Raw genomic sequence first — 22,619 nt, forward strand, 5'->3', positions numbered from 1 at the left:
GTACTTGGAACTTCAAGAGTTTTTTCAAATACGCAAAACATGGCCTCGGAGACGCGCAGGCAGAGATTTAGGTCGTATTGTCTGAACATTTAATTGTATGTGTAACGTGCAATTTACCCCTTTACAATCGCATCCTTCTGCCTGGCACTGGCCGCTTACACCCGATGTGCCTGTGTAGATCCTAGCCCTGCATCCCCGCTGGCCATGTTTTCGGCAACAGAGAGGAACATGTGCGTTTGCACACATGAACACGCATGCATGTGCTTGGGCATTACAAACACACATATGCTCGTGTCTGAAAGTTTTGCACAGTAGGTAGAAGGTAGCCCCTTGCCTCCTTTTGGCAAGCAAGTCGTTTCAGAAGGACCCACCTCCAAAGCAGATCCTGGAAATGGGACTCCTGTTACTGACTTGACTCACTCTCAGTTTTTTCCCCACAGTCACTTTTTATCTCCTAAATCCAGCTTCACCCCACACTTAGGCATGGTGCTTGTGTCCCCGAGGGACTCTAGGTTGAGCCTGAAGTCTGGGGGATGGGGTGGCAGTTGGGATTTACCCACAGGCCAAGTTGTTGATCCCTGGAAAGCTGGTGCAGCCAGGGGGCAGTCAGCGGCTTGATGCAAACAGCAGAGGATGGGCCTCCGGTCCCTAAGGACCTCAGTGATACCCAGTGTGTGTCCGCATGGGAAAGTTTTTAATAGGAGGAGCTGGAGAGGGAAAAGGGAGTGATGGACAAATTTGGTTAGTGCCCACTTTGTTCCAGGTACTTTAAAATCCATGCTCTCTTTTGTTCATGACATGTGTGGAGGGGGCCTGCTCAACCCTCAGTGAAAAGATCAAAAACAGTCTAAAGGGAGTTGAGTCACTTGCCTAAGGTTACAATGCATGTGACTGGCAGAACGGGGATTCGAACCTATGCATTTACTAGTGCCTAAAGCCATGCCCGCATCCACTCTTCCAAGCTGTAGAGGGACCGGGAAGGGCACGAAGGAGCTGCACGCTCCTATAAAGTGGGCCCTAGCTTGCTTGGAGCGAGGCTACGCTGGCTGGCCCTCCTCCCCCGGAGTCTTAGAGCTCCCGCCAGCTCCAGCCTCCTTGCCTCAGCCGGGTCCTCAGGAGGCCTAGGCGGCCGCCCGCAGCCCACAGCGCGGAGCCTGGGCCGAAGGCCGTGCTCCGCGGGAAGCTGCTGAAGGCTCCCGCAGCTCTGCCCCAGGCCTGCCTTCCCAGGCCTCCCCCGCCGGTGCCCGAGGTGACGGGTCTGGGCCGAGGGCAGACCGGAGTGAGAGCTCCTCAAGCATCCTCCGGCTGCGCCTTCTTAGGATGGAAACCGCGGGGAGAGAAGGTTTAATTTTTCCATCCCGAAGAAATCGCAGGAAACTGTTCGTAGCTTAAAAACTCCAAACCCCGCGCTCTCCCTCCTCCCTCCCTTCCTCCGCCCCCTCCCTCCAGCCTTGCCCACCAGCTCCCACCATCTCCTCGCTCCTCTCCTCCTCCTGCTTCTCCCCTCCCTCTCGGGTCTCCCGCCTTCCCGAAGCACGCGCTGCCAGGACCCGGGGTGCTGGGCGGCCAATGGCGCGGCGGCAGGACGTGATGTAAGGCGCGGCTGTAGAAAAGGCGCGGACGCTTGGCTGGCGCGGACTGCAGAGCCGGGGCTGGGCTCGGCGCGCTCTTGGAGAGCATTGCGCGCGGCTGGGCCCGCGGCCGGCGGCTCCTCCTCCCACTCTGCTCCTCCTCCTTTTTCTCCTCCTCCTCCACCACCTCCTCCTCCACCTCCTCCTCCTCCTCCTCCTCCTCCACCTCCTCCTCCTCCTCCTCCTCCTCTTCCTCCTCCTCCTCTTCAATTCTCTCGGTGTGTCGGCTCGGCTCGCTGGCTTCGGAGAAACCCGTACTACAGTCGCCGACCCAGTGCCTAAGCGGGTCGCCTAGGGCTGGGGGCGCACCCCAGGGAGGGGAGAGGTCCAGGCAGCTGGGCCGCCGCGGGCACCTAGCTGTTCCCGAGTGAGACCCGACCGCAGCCGTCGCCGCCTCGGGCAGAGTTTGCGCTCCTGCTTTGCGCCCGGGGCGCTGAAGCCGGGCGGGCGATGCCCGCGGCGTGAAAGCGCCCGCGGCGGGCGCCGACCTCTGCCCTCGTCTTCCCCCTTCCCGCCCCCCCCCCCCGCCCCGTGCCCTTGTGACCCTGGCTTTGGCGCCGCCGCCCAGGCGCCCCGCGATGTAGCTGCTCCTGTGCCTCGGCGGGAGGCGTCCTGGCCCGCGGGCGCCCGGGGCCCAGAGCCCGGCCTGGGGGCGCAGCCGAGCTCGGGCGGGGCCGGGGCCGCGGTGGCGATGCACCGGGCCCGTTAGCGCCGGGAGCGCCAGGCAGCTGAGGCGGGGGGCAAGCCCTCCCGCGGAGGAGCCGCGCCCCCGGCCCCGCCGGTCCCGCCGCGATGCTGTTCCACAGTCTGTCGGGCCCCGAGGTGCACGGGGTCATCGACGAGATGGACCGCAGGGCCAAGAGCGAGGCTCCCGCCATCAGCTCCGCCATCGACCGCGGCGACACGGAGACGGTAGGCGCACGGCTGCGGGGTCGGGTCTGAAAGCTGGGACGGGGCCGGGTCGGTCCGCGCTTCTGCTCTCCGAAGTTTGGGGGCACTTTGGGGAGCGTCCTTCGTGCCGCACGGGACTGGGCGCAGGGGATCCGCGGACAGGATACAAGGCCCGTAGCTCCCGGCTCGGGGGAAACCCGGCTGCTGGGGCGGAGGAGGGAAACAAGGTTTAAACCGAAATTGCAGACCCCAAGGGTGCAAGAGAGCATTTCTCCCCAAGTGGGAGCGAAGTCCTACCCGCGTCCCGGGATGGCTCTCTTCTCACTGCACCGGGCCCTCTGGTCGCCAGCTCCGCGTTCCCCTCCACCGACTCGGCTGTAGCTGCTGGCTGCGCCGCCTGCGGCGCGGGGAAGGGCGAACCAAACCGGAGCACTGGGGCTTCAGCCGGCGTGGGCTGCTCCCGTCCCGCCTCCCGGCAATCGGAGTTCCCTCTCCAGCACAATTTCAGGGGTCCCAGTCTTTGGGCCGGTGCTTTTCGTTGATCCTGTCCCTGGCCTCCTGGCCGGCCTGACCTGGCCAGGCCAGGGCTCGCAGTTCAGGCTCTGGCCTGGCTCTTGTGGAAGGAGAGTCCATTTGGGTCTCCACACCTGGCTTTGCCAGCTCAGCCCCAAATAGCCAGTTCCTCACCTCAGACTTCCCAGGGGGCCCGGCGAGCAACGCTATCCAAGCTGGGCTCAGAAGTGACCTTTAGAGGCTGAGAAGGTAGGGAGCACGGCCCAAGCTTCTCCACTTGGAAGGCAAGAGCAGCAGCCCCAGGGCCTCCAGCTTTGAGCTCTTCTTTCCGGATGAAACTCTCAGCCTGTCTTAGCCTCAGAGACTTTGAGGGTGCCCTGTACTCCGCTCAGCATCTCCCAGGACCCAAGAGGGCCTCAGCCCGGGGGGCCCAAGGTGGTGGAGGGGCAGGGGTGGCTGCGACCTGTGCTGGCTTAAACCTTTGGCATAAGGATCCAGAGATCACTGGGGCTCAGGCCGGGAACTGTATGCATCTCCCAGAGGCGTCTGTGTAGAGGGTGACTTAATGGTCATCTTACCCCTTTCCTGGGGCCCAGCAGAGTGGCTCTTTTAGGAAACAGTTTTTGAGGGAGCTTTTGGAGGGCTTGACCGGAGTTGCCACTGCTGCCCCAGCCCTCAAAACAGCCCAAGCCTTTCTGGGAAAAGGGCAGAGGGGCCAGGAAGGGGGAGAACTAAGGAGGGAGATCCGTCCAGGCCAGCAGCCAGGCCTGGGCCTGTGGCCCGCCCGGCCTGTGTGGGCGGGCCTGGGTTCTGAGCCTCCTGAATATGGGCCTTTTGGGGGTGGAGGAAGGGCACCGCACTCCCCGGCGGCCCTCTCTGCGTTTAGGGCTGGCCGGAGCCTCGGAGGGAGCTGCGGGTGCCGGTTTCCCCGCGGTGGCGGCGGCGGCGGAGTCGCAGGCTGACGCAGGCGCCGCGGTCTCCCACCTCCCTCCCTCCGCAGACCATGCCGTCCATCAGCAGTGACCGCGCCGCGCTGTGTGCCGGCTGCGGGGGCAAGATTTCAGACCGCTACTACCTGCTGGCGGTGGACAAGCAGTGGCACATGCGTTGCCTCAAGTGCTGCGAGTGCAAGCTCAACCTGGAGTCCGAGCTCACCTGTTTCAGCAAGGACGGAAGCATCTACTGCAAGGAAGACTACTACAGGTAGACCCCCACCCGGGGACCCCCCGCTGCCCTGCAGCACCCTCAGACACAATCTGGACCCCGCTCCTTTCCTTCCAGTCCCAGGGGAGGGCTCCCTTCCTAGCCCCCACCCCCTTCTCCAAGCCAGGATACACTGGGTGACAACTTTTCGAAATTTGAGGGAACTCTGGAAAGGTCTGGGAAGTACAGGGACCCAGAGGAAAGGGCCCAGGTCTGAGCTCAGGCACAGAAATAACCTTGGGTGGATGGGTGGGTGGGGGTCTGTGCACCCCTCTCCCTTTGAAGTTTCTTGTGGGTCAAGTGGATGGAACAGAAACTGGCACACACACACACCCTCCCTAAACCCAGGCAGCCTGGGCTGGTGTAGGGCAAAGCTGGAAGGAGAGCTGGAGGAGCAGTTGGGTGCATTTCCGGGTCTTTCGTGGACCTGGGAGTGAGAGCTGCCTATAGGGTTAAAGACCCGGAGTCACTAACAGGCTCCAAGTTTCTTGTTTCTCCTCTCTGGTTTAGGGTTAGGGTCTGTTTATTATTATTTTTCTTTCTTTCCCTCTCTCTCTCTCTCCCTTCCTCTGTCTTTCCCCAGCTCCTTGTTTCTCCCAAATTACAAAGGTCTGTAGGATTCTCAGGCGTGGGTGTGGAGGGCAGGGGTGAAGGATGAGAAGGGCTAAGGGGGCAGCCCCCCCACCCCCAGTCCCCAAGCAAAAGCTTTCCTGCGACTTGCTCATGCTCTGGGTAAAGGAGAAGAGTTGTGGACATGAATATGGTTAAGGGAAACTATATTTCAGGGTAGGACAAGACCTCGGCCAAAATCTAGTTCCCTCTTCCTCCATCGTCCAACTTAAGGCTGGTCCCCATCTTAAGGAAGCGATTTCCCCCAGTGGCAGCAGCGGCACCTGGAGGAGGGATCTGGGGGGTACCCAACCGTGTGTCCCCACAGTCCCTCCCTCGATGGTCCCTACAGGCGGTTCTCTGTGCAGCGCTGCGCCCGCTGCCACCTGGGCATCTCAGCCTCGGAGATGGTGATGCGTGCCCGGGACTTGGTTTATCACCTCAACTGCTTCACCTGCACCACGTGTAACAAGATGCTGACCACGGGTGACCACTTCGGCATGAAGGACAGCCTGGTCTACTGCCGCTTGCACTTCGAGGCGCTGCTGCAGGGCGAGTACCCCGCTCACTTCAACCACGCCGACGTGGCGGCGGCCGCAGCTGCAGCAGCCGCGGCCAAGAGCGCTGGGCTGGGCGCGGCTGGGGCCAACCCGCTGGGTCTTCCCTACTACAATGGCGTGGGCACGGTGCAGAAGGGGCGGCCGAGGAAGCGCAAGAGCCCGGGCCCAGGGGCAGACCTGGCGGCCTACAACGCTGGTGAGTGCCAGGCGCCCGGAGCGCCCCCATCGGGTTGGGAGAAAGTGTGTGGCGTGGACTGCGTGGAGCTGGAGTGAATCTCAATGTGATTTATCTCTATCTCTATCACTCTGCGCACTCTAGTCCTTAGATCCCCCAGTGCCTAAGCACCAGACAGGCGGGCAGAAGCGACACCAGGTTCCTCGGCTCCAGCCCGTGCGTACTTGGCTGGAGTGGGAGGAGAAGCTGCATTAGAGCCTTACTGACCCCGGTGCAGAGCCTTGTTGCTGAGAAATTTTTCAGAGGCAGCTTTTCAGTTTGGGCCTTTCCCCCACTTTGCTGGTCAGAAAGTGCAAGGACAGAGAAAGCAAGGTGGAGCCGAGACACCACACTGGGTTGGCAGGGCCGAGGCCGGGAGCTGGGGCGATGGATGAACTATTGGGGGCAGGACAGCAAGGGTCCCAAGAGAAAGGACTGGCGGCGTCCTGGAGGACCAGGGGGACCTGGCGTTTGGCCCGGTTCTGTGAAATGTCCTGAGGGCAGTAGGATCCGGAAACTTGGGTCCAGGACCCTTAGGAGCAAGGGCTGGTTGCTGAGCTTGGTCCTGCTCCACCAGGTCTTGGTTTTCCCCGGGTTCCTTCCTCCAAGCTCCAGGCGCTGGTTTGAGAGAGGCAACCTTAGGAAGCCGGCACCCGGGGATGAGACCGGAGTAGGCCTGGCCGTGCGCGCGGAGTAGGGTGGAGGGCTCGTTTCACATTTCCGGCATCTTTGAACCCCCGGCCATTCCAGGAGAGGCTCTGCCCCCTCCCGCGCCCCTCCCCGTGCCGGACAGCTGCGAAGGTTCTGGGGCCCGGCAAATTGAACCGTCAACATCTGCCCGACGTCTGCAAGGCCGGGAAAGGTTTATGACTCCCCGGGCTTCTGAACTAGATAGAGTTTATTTGCAATTATTTTCTTCCCTTCGTTTGTGGCAGAATCGGATTCGAAGGTTTTTGTTTTCTTCCTCCTTTTCCCCTTCCTCTAATGCACAGTGGAAAACAAAACAAAACAAAAACCCAGGACAGTAGGGAGAGGGCAGATGCGGGAAGGAAGTCAGGGTTATTTTGATCTTTAAAAATCTGAGCTGGCTGGGGAGGAAAATTCAGCGGGAGTGTTTGTGGGGGGGTCCCCTGTTCGCTCCAACGAAGTTGCTTGTTGGGAGGTGGATGGACGTATGTGTCTCGGTGTGCGGAGCTGGGAGGAAAATGCAGCCCGCTGTCTGGTCGGTGGTGAAGTGGCTGCCGGCAGGTCTGTGGCAGCAGATTAAAGATTTGTTGAAGGTTCAACCAGAGATGCCAGCTCTCTAAGATTTCCACCCCTCATCTCTCACCACCCTGAAAATAGACTAAACGGAATCCAGGCCAGGTCCCCCAAAACAAAGCCCTGTCTATTTGTCAAATGGGGCCGTCTCCCAGTAGGTAGCAGCAGGCGCCTCGGCCCCAGGGCACATGGTGAGTGCGATCGTGTTTTTCTAGCGCGCAGCTCAGCAACTGGGTTTGGAATAGGAAGGTAGATGGGCACAGAAATTTATTTGTGCTTTTTGCTGCTCAGCCGCCTTCCCTGGCGAGGTCTGGCGGCACCGAGCGAGATGTGGCTGGAGACAGAGTTTCAAGGGACCTGGAGCCTCTACCAGACATTGCCCGCCCATGCCATCTCCTCGTTTTTTTCTCTGACCCCTCTCTCTTTTTTCCTTTCGACTCTCTCGATCCCCCTTTCTCTCTGGCTCTCTCTGTCCTTCTGTGTGTTTGTGTCTCGGTTTCCCTGTTTTGGTCTTTTTTTTTTCTCCTCTGCCGGCGCGCGCGCGTCTCTAGCCTTGGCTCCGGCGATAGAAACCACGCACCGCGCGCCCGCGGTGGCTGTGCCGCTCGCTTATTCGGGGATCCCGGGACCAGGCTGGGGAAAGGGGACGCCTTCTTGGACGCGCCCGGGCCCGGGCCAGGCCTCCCCAAGTCTGGCTCCCGTTCCCCTCCCTCCCCTCCCGGCACCGGGGGGAAGAGGAATGGCCTCAGTGTGAGCCGCGGGGGCCGCCGGCGCTGGAAAGGGGGCCGTGGAGGGTGCGACTGCGGGTGATGTGTCTGAGCAGGAGTCTGTGTGAGTGTGTGCGCGTTTCTGAGCGTGAGGACGAGCGGTTATTCGTGTGCGTGTCCCACACCCAGGGGCCCAGCCACCCAGACCCCTCCTTGCAAATCCCTTGGCTCTGCGGGCCAGTCCAGGGCGGTGGGCTCGGGCAGCACCGGGTGGGCCGCCGTCGGTGCTCCCAGCCCGCCGCGGAGGGAAGGGCCGCCAAAGCCGTGGGGCCGCAGGGTCGGAAAGTCCTTCCGGGGCGGTGGCCACGGCAGCCCTCCTCTGGCGGCCCCTCCATGCGCAGCCCCGGCCGCAGAGGCAGAACTGAAACCTCCTCCCAACCCTGAGCGGGGCCGCCCGCCGGTCTGGGGCGCAGACAAGGCGCTCGCAGCCCGCGAGGGGCCCGGGCCACGCACTTTGCGCCGGGGGTTTGTCCGCCACGGCCGCGGGAGTCCCGCGCGGACAGGCCGGACGCCCGGGCCTCCCCCAGCCCCAGCTTTTTGTGTGTGTGCCTGGCGGCGTAATTACTGATTTGATTCCAATCCATTATTTAGACAATTGAACCTACAATCTCGTCTTTAGTAAAATGAGGCGAAGTCAGATTTGATTACAGGTTCAGTCCCAGCGACAAGAGCTCGAAACCCGATGGGTTAATAACAGATCACGAGTAAATTATTCATGATTTTACGAGCTCTTTAGCTCCATTGAATCGGCCTAATTGAGAGGAAAAAAAAAAAAGGGAGAGAGAAAGCCTGGTCCTCCCCCTCCCCTCGGCCCCTCGCTCCTCCCCGATCCGATCTGGGGGAATCTCAGCCGGCTGGGTCGTGGGGGACGGGAGTGAGGGCGCCTGGGGTACGGGACAAATCTGGGCCCAACGGCCACTTCCAGGCCGCCCTCACTTCCCCGGCGCAGCTCCCCACCCGGCCGCTGGCCTGCACGGCCTCCCAGTCTTGGGCCGGCTCCTTTTCTTCCCTCCCTTCCTTTCCCCTTCTCCCCTCTTCGCCACTCCCCAGCCAGTAACGGCTTCAGAATAGGCTTTCCCGTGGGGACCTAGTTTCTTTGAGACCCGGCATTCAGTTCCTTAACCTGGACCCCCCACCACACATTCCCCTCTTTTTCCAGGCCTTGCTGTCCCCTCAGGCTCTCTGTCTCTCCGGATTTCTTTCTGTCTTTGTCGCTCTCTCTCTCTCCCATTCTTTCCCCATCTCCACTGCTTCCCTTTCCTCTGTCTCTCCTCTCTTTTTTCCTGGCTCTGTCCATCTTCCCTCCCTACCCCCTCTTCTTTACTCTCTTTCCCTTCTCTCTGTCTTTCTACCTGTCTCTTTCTCTCCTTTCTGTGCCCTTTCTCTCTCCCTCCCCCAAGTCACCCCCCCCCAGATCTAGGCCACACTTGGGGCACATCCCTTGGGTGCATGGGGCGCCAGGGTCCCCACGGAGCTCATTAACAGCAGCAAGGCCCAGGCGGGGACTGGGCAGAGGGATGGGCCCAGAGATCCCCTGTGGGGAGGCCTGCCCCACCCCCCGTGGAGCTGGGGAAGGGGGCAAGATGAGGGTCGCTCCCTGTAGTGGGGGCAGGGCAGTTTCCATGGATTCCGTTTGGAGTCATTTTCTGATCCCTTTTTACATTGCTGGACTGCGTTCTTCACTCTGAGTGCTTTCAGTGGGAGTACAGCCCTGGTGGGGGACCTGGGTGCCTGGGTGCATGTGGGAAGGGACCCTTTAGTAGCCACTCACTGACAGCTTCAAGACCAGTGATAAGACCAGCATCCTGCAAATTCTTTCTGTAAGGGACAGCTCCCCACCTGAGCAGTGGGTGGAGTAGGTCACCAGGAAATCAGGAGTACTTCTGAAGCGGTTTTGCCAGATTAAGCTCAGGACGCCCAGTTAAATTCGAATTGCAAGTAAACAACAAATAAATTTTTAGTGTAAGTGTATCCAATACAATATTTGAATTTTAAATAGACAACAAATAATTTTTTAGTGCAAGCAGATCCACTGCAATATTTGAATTTTAAGTAAACAACGAATCAATTGTCAGTATAGGTATGTCCCATGCAAAAATAGAGGCATACTTATACTAAGAAATTCTTCGTTGTTTATCTGAAATTCAGATTTAACTGGACAACCTGTGTTTTTATTTGCCAAACCTGGCAGCTCTATTAGGGGCATATGATGGGGCATAAGATACATTCCTAGCTGTCTGCTTTAGGGGACTGAATTGATCTCTTATGAGATTTTTCCCAAAGTAAGACCTTACATGTAGGATGGCTCGGGATGTGATGAAGGAATCTTGGAGAGGAGTCCTTCATGTCCCCATCAGGCACCAGGTTGCCAAGTAACTTTCTGAGGCCTTAGGTTTCCATCCCTGTCCCCCACCCCCATTGCCTTCCAGGCGTTGGCAGCCCTGCCCCAGCTGGGCCCCTTCTGGATGGGGACTGGTTCCCCCCAAAGAGCCATGCTTCATCTTTGCCTGCCTTTGTGGTGCAGTGGAAGGAACCGGGCAAGGACTGCAGTGTTGACTCTAGGCTCAGCCCTTACCAGTGGTGAGGCTGTGTACACATGGCTTCATTTCCCTTACTGTTCGTCTCCTCATCTCAGAAATGAGATGAATAGCAGTAGCCACCTCTTGGAGCAGTAGTGAAGGCTCCATGATATATGCAAAGCCAAAAGCATACCCTAGGTGTCAGATACATGTTAATTTCTTCCTCCAACTTCCTCTCTTTCCGGCTAGAATTCTGCCACTCTGTGAGATTTCTAGAGATCGCTTCACCTCCCTGCCTTGTTCAGCCAGTCTGTCTAACTGGGAAGCAAGTGCTTCCCCAGGGCAGGAGGAGAGGAATAACCTACAAAATACAGTTTCCAACCTTGGCCCAGTGCCCATGGCCTGAGGTCAGCCAGAACTTCAGGGCTGGGGAACCGATGAGGGTGAAATCAAAGTGAGTGGAGAGAGGTCAGTCATGGACTTTCAGATGCCCACCCCAGACCCTGGAGCGGGGGGTGGGGGGGGGGGGGTGGGGGGGAGAGACTGGGGACAGCCTCCCTCCTTAGGGAGTGCAGGGGGAAAGGGGAAGAGTGTGAGCCAGGGAGCCCTGTGCACTGCTCTGTCCTCAGTCAAGCGATTTCCCTTTCCGAGCCTCAGTTTCAACATCTGTAAAAAGGAGGAAGTAATGCCAGGCTAATAGGGTCGTTTTAAGGATTCAGTGAAAATATGGGAGGCCTTTAAGCACATCACCTGGACTTGAATAAGCCATCAACAAGTTGTAGCTGTTATCGATGACTCAGAATGGTTTTTGGGAATCTCTTAGAGCTGGGTTTGAATCTGGCATATACTGGCTGAGAGACCCTGGGCAGGCAGGTGGCTCTCTGGGAGCCTCAAATTCTCCTATAAATCTATCCAGTGGGAATAATATTGTCACCTCAGCACGGTGCGAGCCATGCAGAGTGGTCCTGGAGCTAGAAACTTTTGGTGGCAGGTGGGGCGGGGCTGGACCAGGCCGTGTAGGGGGGCAGGTCAGGAGGTTCACCTGCCGCCTTCTGCGTGTCCCCTCCCCAGCGCTGAGCTGCAACGAGAACGACGCGGAGCACCTGGACCGCGACCAGCCCTACCCGAGCAGCCAGAAGACAAAGCGCATGCGCACCTCCTTCAAGCACCACCAGCTTCGGACCATGAAGTCTTACTTTGCCATTAACCACAACCCCGACGCCAAGGACTTGAAGCAGCTTGCGCAAAAGACGGGCCTCACCAAGCGGGTCCTCCAGGTCAGCTGGGCCGTGGCAGGGGCCGAGGGTGGGGACATGTGGAGAGGAACCTCACAGCGGTGTGGCCCGTGGCCTTGGAAGGACCTTCCACCCCACCCCCCACCTCCCACCCCGCTGCGTGCGCTTCCCTTTGTCCTTCTCTGCTCTTCCTCCATCTCTTCGGTCTCTAGCTGGTTTTCAGGGTTGTGGGTTCTTTTCCCTCTCACTCTACCTCTTTTTCCATTTTTGTCTTAATTTTTCTAGTTTGTGTATGCCTGACCCTCTGTCCTCTCTGTCTCCACACCTAGCCTCTTTTCTTTCTTATAAACAAACAGTTCTTCGTTGCCCTTTGTTACTTAGGTGACACTCAAAGTGTTCATGGAGTAAAAGGTTCAAGCATTTCAGAAAAATCCAGAGCATCCCAGGATGCCAGCCCAGAAAATCGCACCAGCTGTTTGCTCCTTTTGCTTCATGCCCCTCACTTGTCCTTTCTAGTTCCTCTTTGGGTCTCTCTCTAGATTTTTCGTCTCTTTGTTATTTCTTAGACTCTCCCAGAAGCAAGGTTTGGGAGGGGGGATGTGGACCGAGCCCCTGGGTGGGCCGGGGGAGCTGGAAGCAGGTGGCCCCTCTGAAACTGAGCAGAATTGCTCCTGTGAGGGTGTTTTCTGCATAGAGAGGCCCCAGAGCTTTTACCAGGTTCTCGAAGGGTCTGTCCATACCTCAAAGATGTTAAGAAACATAGTTTGGGGAGTCCCAGGCTCCTGCATGACCCAAATTCATGGCAGAGATTTGGGTCACCACTTCTCAGATGGTCAGCTCCTTCTCTTATTCATGTCACCGTCTTGGGCAAGTCATTAAACTCCTCTGAGTCTCAGTTTCCACATACGTAAAAAACAGGCACAAGAAGTTATCTATACCTCCGGCTTATTCGAGAAACCGTCGGGATAACATAAGGGTCCAGGACAGCGGCTGACCCTTAACTGCTCAGTGGATGATAGCTACGAGTAACGTTAACTAGATTGGAAAACTAACTGGTATTAACCCGTATGAATGATTATTCTGGTCACTGGACTTTAGTTTTCCTATCTGTACAACCATAAGGTAGGGGAGGATATCTTTCTTTATAGCACAGTTTAACCAACTTAGTCCTTGCAATGTGTGGTCTTAGGGAGAGCAAAGTACATTTTGGGGCAAGAAAATCAAGAGATGAAGAACTGACCGAGGTCTCACGACAGGAGGAGGGGTGCTGGGATTCGAGTCCAGGCCAGTCTGATTTATCCTTCAGCCCCATGTCATTGGGGACTGAGCGCTGTGGGACTGGGACGCTGAGGGGGTGAGGGTGAGGAGGATGGACACCAAGGGCTGCACGACCACCCTAGGTGCGAGTATGTCGGGCGGGGGGGTGGGATAGAATTTGGGGCGTGTTGGCAGTGGCGGGATGGGACTGTGACTCCGGCGCTGGTCGGTGGATCCCCGGGGAGCTGGGAGTCCAGGCCCAAAGCTGGGTTGGTCCCACTGCCCGCACCCCTGCGCAAAGCGCAAGGTTCTGGGGCAGCTTGGTCTCTGGCGGGCTCTGAGACGGAAAGGAGGCGAGGGCTGGCCAATGGGACGCTGATGCGCCGCTCTGGGCCCGCCCCCTACTCTGCGTGGGCCCCGCCCTTCCCATTTGGGTCCCTTTTGCCTGCGGGTCCCTTTGTCCTGGCCTTGACAAGGGGCAAGGACATTGCCTCGCCCAGCGGGGCCTCGGATCCCCCTTGTCCGTTTCCCTCAGACTTTGCGTCCTTGGGTTACGTCCCAGATCCCGCCTTGGCACCCCCGCCATTCCTCATGAGCGAATTTGGTCATCTGCCTCTTCTCTGGTTAGTAGAATACTTTGTCCCTTCTCCTGTAGAGAACCCTTTAGGGCAAGTTGGTGAGGGCCATTCAGTGAACCAAGCCCTGGGAGCAGGCCAGGGCAGGAGTGAAGCAGAGCTTAGCTCAGGAGGACCTGCTTTTAGTTCTGTCCCTCGACTCCCTGGCTGTGCCTCTTGAACAGATCAGTTACCCTCTCTGAGTCATAGCGTTCTCACCTGTAAAATGGGCACCATTCGGGCATATGCCTCTCCCAGTTATCCTGATTCAATGATGATGAGTAAATGCTCATAGCTGAGTCTGAATCTGGTTGAGGAGCCATACTCTGTTGGCCTTTGAGGTAGGAAGCTTGCTTGCTTCTCTGATTTAGGAACAATGAGGTTCCCAGTATAGTTGTCTCTCATTCTTTCATCTGACCAAATATCTATTGGCACCAGGTGTTGGGGACACAGATATGAATGACTCACAGTCCCAGCCCTGAAAAAATTCACCCCCTTAACGGTAGAAACAGACCTACATTAAGTTTCCCCCTAGTGTGATCTGTTGGGAGGTGGGTTCTGTGGGAGACCAGAGAAAACTAATTGTTCTTCGGCTAAGGAGAGGTTCACCGGAGGGACCTGGGCGAACACTTGCCCTGTGCCTTCCTCCCCTAGAATCCCGAACCAGGCCTGCTTACACTTGTATGCCCCCTCCACCATGGGAACTCAGAAAAGCCAGAGGCAAGGAACTAGTTGAGGGAGGAAAGCCCTGACAGTTAGGGAGGTGTCTCCACATCAGTAAATGTTGGAGAGCACTGCTGTATGTCAGGCACATTCAAAGGTCTGTGAAACACATTTGCTCACTGCGTTCTCACTGTCAGACATCCTGATAACCTCCTCCTCGATGTACAGATGAGAACATTGAGGCCCAGATGATTTCCACTTGCCCCAAGTCATGCGTTGCTATAAGTAGCAGAGTTGGATCCAAATCCAAGCCTGTCTCTGGGCAATGGACATGGCTCTTTCTCCACTAAGCCAGCCCAGCAGTGATTGACTCTGAGTGTGAGAATCATCACGGGCTTGTATGTTGTTGAGGGTGGCAGTGGTCACACCTGTAAGGCAGCCCAGACGACCACTCTCCCTCTTCTCAGATCTCCAGATCTCTCACACTGATCTTTAATATCCCCTAACAGCCCGACTGCTCATGATTATGCCGCATTTTTGCAAAGCTCTCATCTGCCTTACCTTAGTACCTTCCTGCCCATGTTACAGATGAGAAGCTTAAGAACTAGTGAGATGATACGATTTGCTGGAGGTTACAGGAGCCAGGCACTGGCAGGGTGGGGCTCTCTCCCAGGGGTGTTCTGACCGCTGATGGGCCAGCTGGGGGAGGTGGGATGGGAGCCTTTGGGGACCAGGCAGGTAGTGGTGTGGCTTTGGAAGGTAACAGACTGGTTCAGGTCCTTTGGGACTAACAAGCAGTGCGATTTGGGCACTTACCATCTCTCTGAGCCTGATTCCTTATCTGTGGAACAAAGGTAATAATCGTTGGCGTCTTGAGAATTCTTGAGCATTGAGACAAGGCCTGGAGGAAGCCTCCAGTGGAGTGTTGCCTGGTGTAAAGTAGGTGCCCAGGAAATGGTTCTTGTCCACGCTAGCTCAGTGGCACTAAGCCTTGGGTGCCCCCTGCAGGTTGTGGTCCCAGTTCACCCTTCAGAGAGGGCCCGTATGCAGGGGCAGGTTGAGATGGAGGCTGTGTTCTCAAAGGGGATCGATAGAGGGTGTGTGTGTGTGTGTGTGTGTGTGTGTGTGTCCCAGACAGTGTGTGTTGTCTAGGGGCGTTCTGGGCTGTTCCTGAATCTGTTATGCGTAAGTACCTCTAATACGGTAGGCCTGGGCTGCCGTATCCCCTGCTGGAATTTGGCATCCGCTGATGTGAGGTCCAGGCTCAGCTCTCCCACTTACTCTATGAGCCATATTGAACAAGTGACTTAACCTCTGGGAGTCCCAGTGGCCTCGGCTATAAAATGGGGATGATCATAATATTCATTAGGTGTTTGCAAGGAGTAGATGAGATGACTTCAAGTATATTTTATAAAATACAGATTCGGGACTCAGTGCACATGAACTTCACACACATTTACACAGTAGGGTTCAGCCAACCAACCTCTCTTGCACTCATTAAAAAAATTTAATTATCTTTATTTTGCAGATGAAGAAACTGAGGTTCAGGGAGACTAGGGACCCTTGCTCTCAGTCCCACAGCTAGTAAGTGATGAAACCAAGAGTCAAGCCCAGATCTGTCTTGATTCCACAGCTCTTTCTGGTGTAGCACAGTGTAGGGACTGCGACCTTCCTGCCTTGGATCTAGCTGCAGAAAGCAGCAGCAGAGATGGAGAGAAAAGAAGGAGTGGGTCGTAGAGGCTGTGTCTTGGGAGCAGAGCAGAAATCTTGTTGTAGAGCTGTTAAGTGCAGAAAAAGTACTCAAAATATCACCAGCAACAGCATGGTCACTGCAATTTTCACTCTCTACCCATGGACAGAGTGACTGGGAGAGAGAATGGACCCTTGTACAGATGTCCATGAAGATGTTAGGCTTTGGGACGCCTGAGTGGCTCAGTTGGTTAAGGGGCTGCCTTCGGCTCAGGTCATGATCCCAGCGTCCTGGGATCGAGTCCCACATCAGGATCCTTGCTCAGCAGGAAGCCTGCTTCTCCCTCTGCCTGCCACTCTGTCTGCCTGTGCTCACTCTCTCTGACACACACAAAAAAAGATGTTAGGCTTTGCAAATGCTTGGAGACCATTCCTCAACACACAGATGACCCTTCGAGTTGCCTGTCTTCCTTCCTGGGGAAGGGTCGGGAAGGCAGAATAGGCCCTGGGCTTGGGGACAGGGGTGGTGAGCTGATTGATCGGGATGGGTGAAAGTCTCCGTAGTGTTTCCTGGTATGACTTCAAAAGAAAATACCTTTTAACCTCCAACAGTTTACAAACAATCTTTGGATGACTGGTTAGTTGTCACTAACTTGTGTGAGCACACGGGAACTGAGAATGCTAGCTGTCCTCTGTTCACTCATTTATCCAACAAATAACTGACCTTTTGTCTTGTTCTGGGTGGGGTGTGACCCAGACAGTGAGTGGGACCCGCTAGATCGGGAACGGGAGCTACGATCCAGAAGGCAGACAGATGTGCAACAAATAATTACAAATGGCAATAATGTTAGTGCTTACCTTGTAAGGCACTAATGAGTTACTATGTGCAAAATGCTTAGAACCTTCCGGAGACGACGCCTGGTTCTTAGCGAATAATATTTGTTGTTCTGACATTATGGGGCTGCTGTACCAGAGGACATACTCTTTTTTTTTTTTTTTTTTAGATTTTATTTTTAAATGATCTCTACATCCAATGTGGGGCTTGAACCCACAACCCCAAGATCAAGAGTCATGCGCTCCACCAACTGAGTCAGCCAGGCGCCCCAGGACATATTCTTTTTATTCTTTTTTCCTCACATTCCATTCATCACAAGACATTAGCCCCACAACCGCCTGGAGTGTCTGTGTCGTGACTTCTGCTTGCCTCATCCAGTCGGACACTTTACATGTGACCATTAGTTTGATGTTATTAAAAATGCCATGATGTAAAAATGAAATCTTAAATAAAAGAAAAAATGGAGAGGGGGCCATGCTGGCTGGCTCAGTCAGTAGAGCATGATTCTTGATCTCAGGGTTGTGGGTTTGAGCCCCGTGTTGGGTGTAGAGAACACTTAAATAAAATCTTTTTATTTTTATTTTTTTTAAAGATCGTTTATTTTAGAGAGAGAGAGCATGTGCTTGCATGTGTGTCGGGGGGCAAAGGAGAGGAAGAGAATCTCCAGCAGACTCCCTGCTGAGCGCACAGCACGCCTCAAGAGGCCCAATTCCAAGACCCCGAGATCATGATCTGAGCCAAAACCAAGAGTTGGATGCTCTACTGACTGAGCCACTCCCCAAAATAAAATCTTTTTTTTTTTTTTAAGTGGCAGAAAGGACATCTTTGGCATGAAGATTTTATCTTAGGGCTGTTTTCCTTAGTGACCCAGGAAGGGAGTTTTGAGGCAAAGTGGTTTTCCCACGGGCCCTCTTGGTCCCCTTGATGAAAGAATCGTAGGGAAGGGAATTTCTTTGGCAAAACACAGCCTGCAGGGCCAGCGGGTGTCTGAGAAGGGGTATGTGGCAGTGTGAGCCTCTTCATTCACCCGGGACTTACTGGGGATCCCCTGGGCACCAGGCTACGGGACTCCCCACAGATGAAGAAGAGGGCTGTCAGTTTAAGAAGGTGGACAGGTGGAGCAGGTCATCTTCTGACGTCTGCCCTGGGATCTCCAGACTGTCAGAACCCCGAGAGGCCATAGAGATGGTGCACTGTCATCCGACCCTCTCATTGTGTGGACAGGGAAACTGAGGCAGACCCGAAGGTAGGGGACCAGCACAAGGTCGCTGGGCGGGTCAGTAGCAGAGCTGGAACTGGAAGCTGCATTTGGAGCTTTTCCCACTGCACCGCAGTTGCTTTTGTGTTTATTTTCTCACTCAGGGTCACATGGTGGGGAGAGCATGGACTTTTCAATGGCAGATATCCCTACATTCCAGTCTCAGCTCGGCCTCTGTGTGACCCTGGGCAAGTGACTTCACCTCTCAGAGCCTCTCTGGTTTTAAATCTGGATGAAGCGGGGACAACGATAGTAGCCCCTGCTTGGCTTCTCCCGGAGCTGACCGGGGACATCACACATTATAGGGCAGCGTAGTGCCTGGCACACAGAGGTCCATAAGTGTTATCTATCATTACTACTTTTTTTTTTTTAAGATTTTATTAAAAAAAAAAGATTTTATTTACTTATTTATTTGACACAGAGAGAGAGAGCACAAGCAGGGGGAGCAGCAGGCAGAAGGAGAGGGGGAAGCAGGCTCCCCGCCGAGCAGGGAGCCCAGTTCGGGGCTCTATCCCAGGACAGGAACCGAAGGCAGACACCCAACTGACTGAGCCACCCAGACGCCCCTCTGTCATTACTACTATGAATTCAACGCACATTACTCATTCTTCCCCTTTGCCAGTCCCCGTACCATGTCCCAGGGACGCGGAGATGACTTAGACAGGGGCCCTGCTCCAACAGCCACTTGGGAGGGGTCTTTTGGGAGAGAGTTCTGGTGAAGCCCTGCGGAAGGTGAAAACCAGACCCAGGACGAAACCCCGCAGCAGCCTGGCTTTGGGTTGCCTTGTTGATTTCATCTGCCAGATTCCCAGTGCCTCAGATTGGGTAAAGCAGAGAAGGCAGTTGGGGAAGATGGTGTCATTGTTTACAAATCACTGTTAGGGGCAACAGCGGGAGAAATAGCTAACAGCTGGCAGCTAACTGGTTCCAGCCTGTCCCCAGGGCTTGGAGCCCTGGACCTAGGAGCCTGTACCGCCCCCGGGGCTCCCTGCTCCAGCTACTGCTTGGAGAGACACACAGGTCGGGACAGCGGCAGAGGGTGGCACCGAGGCTCCAGTCTTCCGTGTTAGAACTGACGTGAGACTTTGGGGAAGTTGTTTCCTCTCTGTTGATTTTTGCCATCGGCCATTCCCTGGGCCAGATGGACAGAGTCTCATACCTGCAGAAGGGAAGTCCTCCTTACCCTAAGAAGAGCAGGTTGTCAGTGGTCTTAGAAGCACTGTACTTACCTGCAGGCCTCCAGAAGAGGTGATGGGCTTGCTTTGGGCAGAAGGCCAGGGAAAATGTGCTTTCTTCCTGGAAGACACAGCATGTGGGGGAAACAGCTTTGTTTCCTGACCGCACAGTGTCTGAGTCTCTCCTTCGGATTCTCATGGATGTGCCTTTTTTTTTTTTTTAAAGATTTCATTTATTTATTTGACAAAGACACACGGTGAGAGAGGGAACACAAGCAGGGAGTGGGAGAAGCAGGGAGCCCGAGGCAGGGCTTGATCCCAGGACCCTGGGATCGTGACCTGAGCTGAAGGCAGACGCCTAACAACTGAGCCACCCAGGTGCCCCAGGATGTGCTTATTATTTGAACCCAAATCTTATCTGGCCACCAGAAAGACTCATTGGACACCACAGACCCCCGTAGGGGGGTGGTCCCCAAGGGAAGGCGGGGCCAGGATTCAGCCCTTCCCACCCATGCCTGAGACACTGGGAAGACAGGCAGATGCAGGCACATCTGGAAATATGCAACTGGACACCCTAGAATCTGTAGAATTCTCTAAGGTCCTTTGTTTTATGGGGAGGCTTCTGGCGGGTGTTTTTCTCATGCAAAGGGAAGTGATGGGGCCCTGCCTTTGGGCTTTTTTTCTTTGGGAGATAAAACTACCCCCCCCATCCCCACTCCCTCCACCACCCCCAACCGGATATCCTAGGCCTCGCTCAAAATATTTTGAGGACCTCTGGGTTCCACCAGATCTCTCCGTGCAGTTAGACTGGACTCCAGTAGCTGGGGGGGGGGGTTGTGGGGGGTTGAGCTATGAAGATGAGTTTCTGTGCATGTCTTTCTGAGTGTGTACAGGCTTGTGTGCAAAGGTGCGGGTGTAGAGGGATGTGCGTGTCTGTGACCATGGAAAAATGAAAGTAAATATTCTCTCTCTTTGGTATTCTTTTCATTCCAAACTCAGTTCTCACCGCACAATGCACCCACCTCTCTCATAAATGATACTGGGGCGTGGTCGATTTGGAGAAGGAATTCGCAGGTCATCACCCGCTTTAATCCAGGGGGCTCCGTCCACCCCACCCTGAAACCTAAAACCCTCTGCGGGTCCAGGATAGCCAGTGGCTTCTCCCCCTGAGGTCGGTGGGGAGTAGGACTGCTGTCTCTTTCTTCCTCAAAGTAACTCTTTATTGACTGATTTCCTTGTGTTCTTGACACCACTCTGGTATTTCCCACTTTCTGACCACGAGGCACTTTCAAAATTGTACCAACAAGAACTTATGGGATCTATTGCCTGCTTAAAGGCAACTGCCAAGGGGGGAAAAAAGAATCTCTCAACCATTGTGAAAAATGTTTCGGTTTGTGCACACCTTCTGGAACAGCACTGTCCAATAGAAATGAACCGTGAGCCACATGTGGAATTTTCCATTTTAAGATTTTTAGCAGCCACATTCCAAACACAAAAAGAAACCAGTAAAATTAATTTTAAGAACATGTTTTATTTAGCCCAATATATCTACAATATTATCATTTCAACACGTAACCAGCATAAACAATAATACTGAGATAGCCTACCTTCTTTTTCTCCATACCGAGTCTTCAGATCTATTTCCATGTTTTCCCCTACAAAGGGACCACTTCGTGGCTTGTCCCATTTCAAGTGTTCAGTAGCCGCTGGTGGCTAGTGGCTACCATACTGGAGAGTGCTGCTCAGCTCTAGAACCTTCTAATAGAAAGGGAAACCCACTACTAGCCATTAGAGAAAAGGAAATTTTTATTTTATTAAGAGCCAAAATTGCCAGCCCTGGGGCGCCTGGGTGTCTCAGTCGTTGGGTGTCTGCCTTTCGGCTCAGATCATGATCCCAGGGTCCTGAGGTCTAGCCCCGCATCAGGCTCCCTGCTCAGATGGAGGCCTACTTCTCCCTCTCCCACTCCCCCTGCTTGTGTTCCCTCTCTTGCTGGGTCTCTCTCTGTCAAATGAATAAATAAAATCTTAAAAAAAAAAATTGCCAGCCCACCCTTTTTTTAATCCCCCTTTCTGCAAAAGCCTGATGAGCATCTCGGTGGGGGGGGGCTCTGCTGCTCTCCAGATCCTGCCTCCCTTCTCCTAACCAGCACTTCTCTCTCTCTCTTGCCCCACGCAGGTCTGGTTTCAGAACGCTAGGGCCAAGTTCAGGCGCAACCTCTTACGGCAGGAAAACACGGGTGTGGACAAGTCGACAGAGGCAGCGTTGCAGACGGGGACGCCATCGGGGCCGGCCTCGGAGCTCTCCAACGCCTCGCTTAGCCCCTCCAGCACGCCCACCACCCTCACAGACTTGACCAGCCCCGCCCTGCCAACTGTGACGTCCGTCTTAACTTCTGTGCCTGGCAACCTGGAGGGCCACGAGCCTCATAGCCCCTCACAAACGACTCTCACCAACCTTTTCTAGTGACTCACGCCCTCCCCTTCCCCTCACAATTTCTTTAAAAAAGAAATTATCTTTAGTTGAATTCCAAGTGTATTTTAAAATAGAGGCTTTGAGCAACTAACTAACCACATTTTAGGATCTCGCCTGGAAACAGAGGAAGAAAATAATTGTGTGTCCCGCTAATGCAGCGGTGTGGACTTGAGGAATTACTTGGAAAATCTATCTGCAACACAACATTTGTGTCACTGTACAGTTTTGTGGACTGAGCGAGGAAAAACAACAAATAATTTAAGTTGGCTAGAGCTTCTGTATTTTCAAAGACTGCCACGTGCCTTAGGAATACTGTTTTATCTCCATACTTTGGATGACTTGTTCATTTTTCTCTCCCTCTTTTTCTCTCTGTATATTTATGACCAGAGCAAAAATGTAAAAAAAAAAAAAAAAAAAAAAAAAAAAAAGTTTGTTACTTTGAATAGTCCTAAAAAGAGAAAAAAAAAAAAACACGAAAAATCAAACCCCCTCCAACGGTCGCTTTGTTGTTTTAGAATTTTAAGGTGGAAGTCTGTTCGAATATCAGAATTTGTAAAATCTAACCAGTAATAAAACCACTTATTGAAACTAGTTGGTGCTGCTGCTGTTTGGTGGGGTGTAAAATTCACAGGACTTATGGGTCTTACTGAAGCCCAGACGTAAATCCCAGGGTCTTCTCTCTCTCTCTCTCTCTCTGTCTTTTTTTTTTTTTTTTAAGATTTTATTTGACAGAGACACAGTGAGAGAGGAAACACAAGCAGGGGGAGTGGGAGAGGGAGAAGCAGGCTTCCCACTGAGCAGGGAGCCCGATGTGGGGCTCGACCCCAGGACACTGGGATCATGACCTGAGCTGAAGGCAGACGCTTAACGACCAAGCCACCCAGGTGCCTCCCGGGGTCTTCTCTTATTTAATATTTATTTATAATACATGTGGGGCCCCCACATCTGTGCCAGGCTTTGGGCTGCCTGTTGAAATCTGGAGATTTCTTGCCATCAAGGAATATAGAGTGGAGGCAAGCACAGAAGAGATAACCTTAACATGGCCTGCATGATCTGTGCCAAGTGGAGAGAGTACGTCAACGAAGTACCATTAGTTCATTCATTTGTTCTTTTGAGTATTAAATTAAGTATGCTCTGCTGAATACTTGTGATGGAGGTAAAAACCTTATCATACCTGCCTTATCTGCTCTTGTTTGGGCTAGAAGGGTGTGTCAGGCAATGAGGAAGCCTGCCCCTCCAAGGAGTAAATGTTG

General features: G+C 54.5%; 1 protein-coding gene across 1 annotated transcript; it reads left to right on the forward strand.

Annotated features, from left to right (window-relative positions):
- The first annotated feature begins 1,815 nt into the window (after positions 1-1,815).
- LHX2 (LIM homeobox 2) lies at positions 1,816-21,778 on the forward strand. The gene is made up of 5 exons (XM_032865823.1): positions 1,816-2,543; positions 4,036-4,238; positions 5,200-5,603; positions 11,239-11,444; positions 21,070-21,778. Exons 1-5 carry the CDS (start codon positions 2,424-2,426, stop codon positions 21,355-21,357), a joined length of 1,221 nt encoding a protein of 406 aa, XP_032721714.1. The 5' UTR covers positions 1,816-2,423; the 3' UTR covers positions 21,358-21,778.
- The last annotated feature ends 841 nt before the right edge of the window (positions 21,779-22,619 follow it).

Source organism: Lontra canadensis, unplaced genomic scaffold, assembly GCF_010015895.1.
Source record: "Lontra canadensis isolate GAN:19392208 unplaced genomic scaffold, GSC_riverotter_1.0 scaffold30, whole genome shotgun sequence".
NCBI lineage: Eukaryota > Metazoa > Chordata > Mammalia > Carnivora > Mustelidae > Lontra > Lontra canadensis.

Coding starts and splice junctions, on each gene's coding strand:
- LHX2 (XM_032865823.1), top strand. CDS start 2,424: ATGCTGTTCCACAGTCTGTCGGGCCCCGAGGTGCACGGGGTCATCGAC. Junction 4,239..5,199: donor TGCAAGGAAGACTACTACAG/GTAGACCCCCAC, acceptor TGGTCCCTACAG/GCGGTTCTCTGTGCAGCGCT. Junction 5,604..11,238: donor CCTGGCGGCCTACAACGCTG/GTGAGTGCCAGG, acceptor TCCCCTCCCCAG/CGCTGAGCTGCAACGAGAAC.